The sequence below is a fragment of the Chenopodium quinoa genome, unplaced genomic scaffold (assembly GCF_001683475.1).
Source record: "Chenopodium quinoa cultivar QQ74 unplaced genomic scaffold, ASM168347v1, whole genome shotgun sequence".
NCBI lineage: Eukaryota > Viridiplantae > Streptophyta > Magnoliopsida > Caryophyllales > Amaranthaceae > Chenopodium > Chenopodium quinoa.
In genome coordinates this window covers 9,420,851-9,431,529 of record NW_018743920.1, presented here as the reverse complement: position 1 = coordinate 9,431,529, position 10,679 = coordinate 9,420,851, and the positions used below count along the sequence as shown (strand labels likewise).

The window sequence follows — 10,679 nt, the reverse complement described above, 5'->3', positions numbered from 1 at the left end:
GGACTCGAGTATAAAGTATTGGTGTATGTGTCATAGTGTCAAACTCGGCTATTTTATGTCAATCCCATTTTTTTTTTTGTCCAAAATAAATTGTCAAATGTCCATATTCTTGTCTGAGAGTCATCAAGCTTGAAATTTAATCTAGAATATACAGAAACTTTTTGGTTGATTAATGGCTCGAATTGTAAGCTATTGCTGTTTCGATATATGGTTAACTGACCTTGATTACATAAAGCTATTTGTGAATGATATTTCTGCACAGGATGACAAAATCCTTGGAAGTGAAAGCTACCCTGTATTTTCTGCCTGTGATCACAAGCAATGTGGGCACTAATTGGCCCATTTTACATTCCAAGTCATCCATATCTTTATCATCCTTGTCTATTTAGCCAACCCCACGGACTATAAATCCTGCTCTTCTTGTCCGAGCATTGTGATATGCATCTACCACCCTTCTGTCAATTTTTGGCTGCATTATTTTTACAATAGTTTTTCTTTCAATCTTGTTTTCCCACTAATTCTTTGGAGTTATTCCTATGACTTGAGTACTTTGTATCTTCATTTCCTTCCTTTTTATTCCATCTTGCAACTGACCCAATTATTTTTGCTCAACTAGTTAAGTTGATCAATGAAGCAATATTACATGGTTTACCGACATTAGTTCTGTTTCCTCTAAGCAGATAATGGAATCAAATCGTTCTAGCAAGCAGTCCTCACTTGTTCCATCGTTTCCAAAAGACTCCCGAGGCTCACTAGAAGTATTCAACCCATCTACTTACTCGTCTAGGCCAACCAACCCAATTTTTCAGTCCCCATCCACATGGCAAAGCTGGGAGGAATCACGAAGTAAGCTTGAGCAGGTTAAGGAGGATGACTCAAAAATCAACCCTAATTCTAGTCAGCTCAAGTCTGATGAGATCACCTCATGGATGGCTCTACCTGACCCGACTCCAGAAGTCTACAAGACCATCCCAGCAATTCCCATTTCAAAAGAGGATGATCATCAATCAAAACTTAAAGGCCCTAGTACTGCCAAGGCTGAGCAAAGGGCAGCTGAGTGGGGTTTAGTACTCAAAACTGATGATGAAACTGGGAAGCCACAGGGTGTGAAGGTCAGGACTTCAGGCGGGGATGAATCGAATCCTAAACCTGAGAGCTCGAGGAGGGAATCGGGCGGCTCAGTTCGGAGTTCAGGTGATTCATCTGATGGTGGGCTCACCAGGAACGCCCCAAGAGTGTCTGAAGACTTGAAGGATGCCTTGTCAGCATTTCAGCAAACTTTTGTTGTGTCGGATGCTAGCAAACCTGATTACCCAATTCTGTATGCCAGTGAAGGATTTTTTAAGATGACTGGGTACAACTCTAGAGAGGTTATTGGCAGAAACTGGTAAGATTTCACTTCTAGTACTTGGTTTTTTTTTTTAATTGATTTTTTTTCCCAATAACTGTAATAACGGCATTTATTTCTTCTCATTTTTCTTTGGATGGGCCAGCCGGTTTTTACAGGGAGCAGAGACAGACCCAGAAGAATTGGATAAAATTAGAGAAGCATTGCAGAAGGGTACCAACTACTGTGGGAGGTTGCTGAATTACAAGAAAGATGGTACACCTTTCTGGAACCTTCTTACTATGACACCCATCAAAGATGAAACAGGGAAAGTCCTTAAATACATAGGGTAAGTATACTTGTACTTCCTTACTTTTCTGTTTATAGGCTATAAAATCGTGCACATTTAGTTACAACCTTAGCTATTTCCAACTTAACATATACAAAGTATTTGCTAAACTTAATATGCTTATTTTAAACTTATCTTTTTTAAGTTTCTATTCAAATATTTATTGAACTTTACTTATCTTATTATGGCCCGTTTTCTATATCGGACGTTTCCTTTTGACGATACATATTAGCCGACCCCGAATCATTTTGGGACTAAGGCTTTGTTGTTATTGTGGAGAATAGAGCCTTAGACTGGTTTTGGTTTACAACTATTAAACATTAGATTTTGTTCTTCTGTTTTTGACCGATAGGTCACCTGTTCACATAGGAGTTAAAATATCTAATATTATACTATAACCAGAAACACATATGCAGCTACTCATGTGACCTGTGGGACCTTAAACATGAAACCTATATAAAAAAGGATCTCAACTATGCACTAATATCGACTAAATAAGCCATAATAGACATTTCCTGTGGTGAGATAAATCAAGGACTTTCCATTTTATGTCTGCTTGTTAGCTTAGCGATTTGACAGAGGGATTTCTTGTCATTTGCCTGACTTTTGTGTTGCATGATGGCGATGGAGTTTAGATATCCTTCAAGGAACCATGTCAAACATAAAAGGACTCAGCGGAATTATGAATATATTGATAAGTTGATAAATAATATAAGCTTCAAATAAAGCAGTTCTGACCCTTAAGTCTTTATTGCTTATCCTTTAAATGTATATTGAATGCTGATTTGGCAGCATGCAAGTGGAGGTGAGCAAGCACACAGAGGGTTATAAAGATAAGATGGTCCGACCCAATGGACTGCCAGAATCCTTAATTCGATATGATGGTAAGTTTGATCCCAGAACTATTTGCTTTTTTATTTTTAACATTAGTAAATGACCTTTCAATTTTAATCATCTTAAAAATCACATCACAGACAACTCAGCAATGGGGACAGTTTAATAAACAGGTTAAAAGATCCTATCATTAGAAAGTGGTTAAGATCTCCGCAAACATTATCCAGCAATTTGATGCTCTCATTTTGCATTTAGAGTTTAATCGGGACGTACTGGCCCCTTAAATGAAAGATACATTAACAACAAATTAAAAAGTTTTTCCTGTTTTCTGTTCCTAAGTCATAATTATAACATGTACTTTTCTACACGCACTTCCGACTGACCCCTACCTTAAAGAACATAAATAGACACCAGTTTGATTCATACTTCGCACTTCAAAGATGTAGCTGCAATCTGAAAACCAGCTGTAAATTTGTTCAGAAATCAGAAGTTCCCCAGGTAGTCAAAATTTCATGCAACTTCTATTACAAGTGATCACATTTTTCCAGTGTAAATGCTAATGGGATTTTCTCAAGGGATGCTATGATTATCCTCTATTATATTCATGCTAAAAAGATGACTTTATCTAGTGAAATTATTGATAATGCAATACTGTTATGCTTGAACCATGATGAATACCAATATTATGACTGCAGCCCGCCAGAAAGACATGGCATCCAATTCAGTCAATGAGTTAGTACAGGCAGTGAAAAGGCCTCGGGCATTAAGTGAATCAGGAAATCGACCCTTTCGGAGAAAATCAGGTGGTGCTGATGATAAAGACAGATCGCAGTCTCAGATGAGGAGAAATTCAGAGCATGTGCCTCCAGCTAGGCGCATGTCATTGGAACGACTTAGTGAGGTGCCTGAAAAGAAACCTAAAAAATCTGGACGCCGTTCATTCATGGGGTATTGATTTCTTATTTCCATAGCAATTTTTTTATAAGAATTCTTGCCATGATCATTTTACCAATTGGATCAAAGAGGATTAGAATATTCTTTTAGCAAAAAAAAAAAAAAAAAAAAAAAATCTTTCTCATGTTGCTTGTCCTCCTTAATAATGATATTTTTGGTTGGAAGTTTGTAACATATTTTTTATATGTAATTGTGCTTTAGGATTTTGAAGAAAACTAAGGCCAGTGAAGAGCCTATTAATGATGAAGAAGCTTTTGATGAAAAAGGAAGCACTGATGATGATGATGATGATGATTATGATTATGATGATCTAAGACCTGATAGTGTGGATGATAAAGTAAGGAAGAAGGAAATGAGAAAGGGTATTGATCTTGCTACCACTCTTGAACGTATAGAAAAAAATTTTGTCATCACTGATCCAAGGCTTCCTGATAATCCCATTGTAAGTTTCTTTTCAAACTTTATCACTCATCCATAACAAACTTGGAATATATTAAGATTTGAAGAATGTTGTTCAACTGATTTTCCCTATATGCGTTGCTACAGATATTCGCATCTGATAGTTTCTTAGAGCTGACAGAATACAGTCGTGAGGAAATTTTGGGAAGAAATTGCAGGTAGGCCAAGCTTTATTTATTTATGAATTTGATCTAGTTCCATGCTGTTACCTTAAGTTTTTTCCAAGTATCAGATCCTGAAATTTGCAATTCTTGCTGTTATATGACCAAATTGATCTGTCAATATGTTTCACACTGTCTCTAAACTTGGTATACATTATGCTTACTACTGTTTTGCAATCACACACCTTTACAGGTTTCTCCAGGGGCCTGAAACTGATCCAGAAACAGTGCGTAAAATCAGAGATGCAATAAATAATGAAACAGATGTTACTGTTCAGCTGATTAACTACACAAAAACTGGTATTCTTTACTTTCTGAACTTGCTCGACTACACCACCACCCTCATCCCCTTACATTAGGTTGGGAATTGATTAGGTGGTATTTGCTTGGAATTCCCTAGTGCTTCTAAGTTCTGACACATTGAATCCTTGCCAATGAAGTTTATGAGGCTCAATAAGGCTATTACTCTATAATACTCGCGCTAAATTTCCTTCAGGTGACTAATAATCTTGTTGAAATGTCTGTGTAGTCGTGATACTTTCTGCTGCATATAATCCTTGTCAATGAATCATGTAATTGCAAGATTCCATTTGTTTTCTATCAAAGCATCTTTGCCATATTGGCTCAAGTACTTGCATAATGTAAACTTTTCCATACTCTAGAAATAAAGTGCCAAAGGGAAAAGGCCTGGATTTACCAGTGTTTCTATGTAGTAAAGTATGGTTATCACTAAATCAATTCTTATCATCTAATATCTACAAGTATAAATCTATAAACAAGCTTCTGTTTCTGCATCTGTTGATAAATAAGTTGCTGATGACTGTCATCCTCTGAATTTAGGGAAAAAATTCTGGAATGTGTTTCATTTACAGCCCATGCGTGATCAAAAGGTATAACTTTGTTTACTGCCTTCAAGAATTTGTTTGTAAATTGTCTCCTATTGATTATTCATTTATATTGTCTTAAGCCCATATGATTTGACTCATTGCTATTCTCTAACTATTCCTTGTGTGTTTGTCTGCGAGTAGGGAGAAGTCCAGTACTTTATTGGGGTACAGTTAGATGGTAGTCAGCATGTCGAACCACTTCAAAACAGCATTCCGGTAGCTAATGTAACTGAGAGTGAGAAGCTGGTAAGTAATTCATATCAATTTACCCCTTCTTTTCTGTCATTGTTTAAATTTTGATTGCTTGATTTGACTTTTAGCTGTAAGCACAATCTCTGTTAGATACTGTAGATTGATATCAATTATGCAAAAATGGTTTAAAATTTAACATGCTCACTACATGTAATACAGGTGAAAGAAACTGCACAAAATGTTGATGTTGCAGTCAGAGAACTTCCAGATGCCAACAAGGTGAGCAATAGAAGTATATAGCAAGATAAATAGGTCATCTCTTTTCAACTCAAACCGAAAGTTTGAGTATATAATTTTATTCAATGTCATCTGCAGAAACCTGAGGACTTGTGGGCAAATCATTCAAAGTTTGTACAAGCTAAACCACATAGGAAGGAATGTGCCTCATGGAAAGCTATTCAAAAGGTACGAAGTAAAGGATATAATCTTTCTTTCTTTCTTTTTTTTATTTTTTTATTTTTTTATTTTTTAAGACTGGATATCACCCATCCTTTTGTATATTGTTCATACCTATTACAAAGCATGTAAGAATATTGAAACATATTGTTTCTGTTATATGTTTTTTTTTTTTTTTTTTTTTAAATATTAAAAACGATATTTTGTTATAGGTCATTGAAAGTGGTGAACCAATAGGCTTGAAACATTTTAAACCAGTGAAGCCTCTTGGAGCTGGTGACACTGGAAGGTCTTTATTAAATCCTTGAGTTGCAATATTCGACTACAAATCTTTAGTGCTTTAATGACTGTCTGTTAATTACCTCAATTGTCTGCAGTGTGCATCTGGTGGAATTATGTGCAACAGGTGAATATTTTGCTATGAAGGCAATGGATAAAAATGCAATGCTCAATCGTAACAAGGTATCAAAATTATTTTACGTTATACTATGTTCAGTTATTTTGGTTATTCAATCTTCCAAGTCCAATCTCCAACCCTCTGCAAATTATACAAGGCCATGATAGACCATTAATTATAGGATGCTGCACTACTTATGTCGCTTGAAAGTTACAGAGTAGTTATGTATGTTAATGTCAATTGCTATACTCCACCTTTTGATTCTGAACTCTGAAGCTTGTACCTTTATATTTTTCCTTTGCTCATTTTATCTGCCAATTTTGTTGTAGGTACACAGAGCTATTGCAGAAAGGGAAATTCTTGACATGTTGGACCACCCTTTTCTCCCTGCATTATATGCTTCATTTCAGGTAAGACAAAGCAGTTCCATAGTATACTTTGCTATTTCTGAAAGCAATATAGATAGATTTTGAGTTAGATATGGCTATTACCTGAAAGAGTTGGCTATTGGCTCCTACATTACTACTACCTCCGATACATATTGGTTGCAACTTTTGAATATTTTATGTCTCACAAATAATACCCAAAGTTGGCAATTAATATGTGACGGAGGTTGTATATTGTAGTCTAAATTTTTTCGAATGTTTGCTACATCAGAAAATTTTGGTTTGCCCTGAAAGAAAAACACTGCCATATTCATAGTGGCTTTATTCTTTGACTGGTTTGCTGATTAATTTTTTCTGCTACTTGAAATTCATTTTTGGTAAAATGTGCAGACTAAAACACACGTGTGTCTGATAACTGACTACTGCCCTGGTGGGGAGCTATTTTTACTTCTGGATAGACAACCAACAAAGGTCTTGAATGAAGATGCAGTAAGGTAAATTTTGAGTGTTCTCTCTTCTGCAAATTTATTGTAGACCATGACTGATTTTACAGTTTTATCTAGATTTGCCAGCACAGTCTTGAGAGAAGACTTCCTCATGTTCTGGTATACTCTTCCTTCTCAAAAAGTAACATGTAGATTCCCAGCTTATACAGGTCACAAAATCATTATTAAATTAAGTCTTGTATTAGTAGACCAAATCTTCCTAAAGTTGATCAATGCTGTAATTATAAGCCAGATACCAACTGCAGTAGTATACTTTGAGCAAGATTTAACAAATGCAGTAATAGGCTGTCAGATACCAAATGCAGGAATAGGTGCTTACTGATTTGATTGTAATTTATCGATTAAAAAATGTTAACCAGTCTCCGAAGAGAAAGAAAACTGGGATTGGATGTCAACAGTGTTGACCAGAGATTCCTTTTATGTTCATAAACTAAATTCGCAATTCTTTTGCAGATTTTATGCAGCGGAAGTGATTATTGCACTGGAATACCTTCATTGCCAAGGTACATGCACGATACAAAGTTTTATTTTAAAGATAATAAATACTTCATATATATTCATTTTTCTTCCATGGGGGTTGGCAGAAAATGAGACATGATCTTCTTTGTTGACTTTTAGGTATAATCTATAGAGACCTAAAGCCAGAGAATATACTTATTCAGAGCAATGGCCATATAGCTTTGACAGATTTTGATCTATCATGTATGACATCTTGTATGCCACAGGTATTCATCCTAATGTAGTATATTTATATTGTGTGTTTATGAAAAGAGATTAAATGCAGAACAGTTTCACATGCTGCTTTACTTTTGGGTGTTATATGATTCGGCTCTTTGACTGCTGTTTGCAGTTGCTTATTCCAGAGATCAATGACAAGAAAAGGCAACACAAGGCTCAACAGAATCCTATATTTTTGGCTGAGCCTATGCGAGCATCAAATTCTTTTGTAGGGACCGAGGAATACATAGCTCCGGTATGTGCTCTTTAATATTATGATCTAATTTCCTCATAGCAGATGTGTTCTCTTGTTTGTGACAAACATGTGTTCAATCTGTCAACTATCACTTAACTATGTTTTGAAGCACTTTGAGTCTAGCCATAACTCGTAATTGAAGTTTTCTAGAAACAGTAGTCAAATCTTTTTTCTCTTCTCCCAGCCTTGTTAGCATCCTTTATTCAAAATTTGTTGGCATGAACGTCTGTCTCTCTGGGCAAAGGTAAATGTAATCTTCCCACATTATCTTTATCACTCGAAGGTGAATAACGTTCTTTTCTGGATCGAATGCAGGAAATTATCGGTGGGGCAGGGCATACGAGTGCAGTGGATTGGTGGGCTTTAGGTAAGTTGCTTTTTTCTGAGTCTAAATAACAGTATTCCATGTGTCTAAAATTAACAGTTTAGCTACTCGAAGAATTTTTGATGGATTTGCCCAGTTGTTCTCTAGCTACAATGTTGTACCTGTCTTGACCTTTTGCATTGTGCAATTTTTCTATGGGGAATGCTAATTTGCCTTGCACCAAAGTACGCAAATAAAAAATTTAGCCAGCTATGTATAGATTTGAAACCTGTTTCTGTCTAGGAGCCATGATAAGCTATTTTGATTCTTGATATTCATTACTATTTTATTTTTTTTTGGCTCTTAGGAATTCTTATATATGAGATGCTTTATGGGTACACACCTTTCCGTGGTAAAACGAGGCAAAAAACATTCACCAACGTGCTTCAAAAGAATCTAAAGTTTCCATCAAGTAAACAGGTAAAAAGCCAATCTTAAGAACTCTGAACTTTAAGTTGAGAATTGAGAGCATGACCTAACCAACAATCAGTACTCTGATATCTAAAAGAAGTCAAAATTTTGGTTTATGTTCATCTAGTGTTTCTTACACTGGAAGAGCCTTATTGAGTGGTACTTTTGCTAATACTGATGTATATGCTGCAGGTGAGTCTCCATGCAAAACAGCTGATTTATCAGTTGTTGCAGAAAGACCCCAAGAGCAGATTGGGGGCATATGAAGGCGCAAATGAGATAAAGCGACATCCATTCTTTCGTGGAGTCAATTGGGCTCTTGTTCGTGGCATGGTAAATACGCGCTGTCATTTTTTATTATAACCTAAATCATGCATGATCTCTTAGTAAAATTAATCAAAATATATCTAAGAATCAGTTTTCCTCTTGTCTAGCTTTAGAATGCAGGAAATTTTGAATAATAGTTAAAAATAAAGTCTGGCCGTTTTCTTAATATAGTAATGATTTATATTAAAATGTTCTTATATGCCCCACTAATTTAATTGACCGAAAAATTATAAAGCTTTTATAAAGGGCCTCGTATGTAAATTCATGTCACACTTAATTATGAGGGTTTGAGAAAATACGAAAACTAATTGTCTAATTCAAACTTCTATAAGCCATCCATGTGCTATCTATTACATAAAAATTTTATATCTTAATGTGATTTGCTGTTTCGATATATGTATACGGAGTAATCTTAAATGTGGAGTGAAATTTTCGCAGAAACCTCCCGAGCTTGAAGTTCCATTCTCCACTGACCCAGAGAAGGAAGCAAAAATCATGGACCCTGAAATGCTAGATCTCCAAACAAATGTCTTTTAAGAGGATGCTTCTTTCAAGAGCTTTGTATGTAATTTTTACTTCTAGAATTAGAAAATGAGATCAAAATTGCTCATTGAATTTATGTTCTTTTGCTTAGCTTCTTTCAAATAATATGCTTTTAGAGGGGGAAAAAAAATGAGGTGTTTATCTGATTTCTTGTAGTATCCTGTGTAATGTTTGAGGTGATTTGTTCAAATTTTATATCCAAGGTATTTATTTGTTCGATTTTTAAGTGTGTACAACAAAATTACACATAGTTTACACATAGTTAAATTACAATTTTATTTCGTTCCATCATCCCTTAATAATAAATAAATTTCATTAATTTAGAAAAAGTCATGACGGTGAGTCAGTTAGGGTTTTGGTCTTTGTGTGATTTGGCAAAAAGAAAGAAAAAAAAAAAAAAAAAACGGAATTTGTAAGTGGGTATATTATTGTTGCCAAAAAAAAACACTTTCCATACATATCCTTAATAAATGGATAGAAGTATAAAACCTACTTTTATTCAAGATTATTCAAGAATTTTCCAGTGCATCTTTTTTTCTTGAAATCTTTACTTAATTCAAGAACCACATATTTTCTTAAAATATCAACCAAATTTACAATCAAATTTACTCAATATATTATATATACTGGGTGTAAAGCCCGACATTGGTAATTTTTTTATTATTAAATAAGAACAGATAAAGTCATTAATACGAAGACATTAATTATTACTGTAATGGATAAGCTATTGCAATTGTTTTCAAAGAAAGGAAAAACTGTTACAATCCATTAAAATCTACTTATTATTATTTCTATGTATTGTGTGGTTAATTGGTGGTGCATGTATTATGAATTAAATTAATGTCTATTTATAAGGAAATACAATAAATCATATCTTCTTTACATAAAGTTTATCATTCTTTTTTAATCTTATTTATGTTATCTTTATCTTAATTTTTTTTTTTTTAATCTTATATAATTATTTTGAATTGTTATCTATAACTTAGCACACTAAACATTAGCACTTGTATTTTTATAAAAAAATCTTATTAATGGTTTATGATATACATTGGATATATATATATATTTTTTTTCTTTTGCACATCTTTTTTAATTACTTTAATTTTTTTAATTTTATGTTAAAAAATTAAAGATCATGTACTTTTTTTTTCTT

At 34.3% G+C, this 10,679-nt stretch overlaps 1 protein-coding gene across 1 annotated transcript; it reads left to right on the top strand.

The window, feature by feature from the left end:
• Positions 1-434: 434 nt before the first annotated feature.
• On the top strand, positions 435-9,752 carry LOC110688505 (phototropin-1-like). The gene is made up of 22 exons (XM_021865268.1): positions 435-1,387; positions 1,494-1,676; positions 2,469-2,560; positions 3,206-3,458; positions 3,666-3,906; positions 4,011-4,081; positions 4,278-4,384; positions 4,925-4,974; positions 5,113-5,217; positions 5,383-5,442; positions 5,539-5,628; positions 5,832-5,908; positions 5,997-6,081; positions 6,346-6,426; positions 6,793-6,896; positions 7,362-7,411; positions 7,527-7,633; positions 7,759-7,881; positions 8,197-8,248; positions 8,553-8,665; positions 8,849-8,989; positions 9,422-9,752. Exons 1-22 carry the CDS (start codon positions 684-686, stop codon positions 9,518-9,520), a joined length of 2,988 nt encoding a protein of 995 aa, XP_021720960.1. The 5' UTR covers positions 435-683; the 3' UTR covers positions 9,521-9,752.
• The last annotated feature ends 927 nt before the right edge of the window (positions 9,753-10,679 follow it).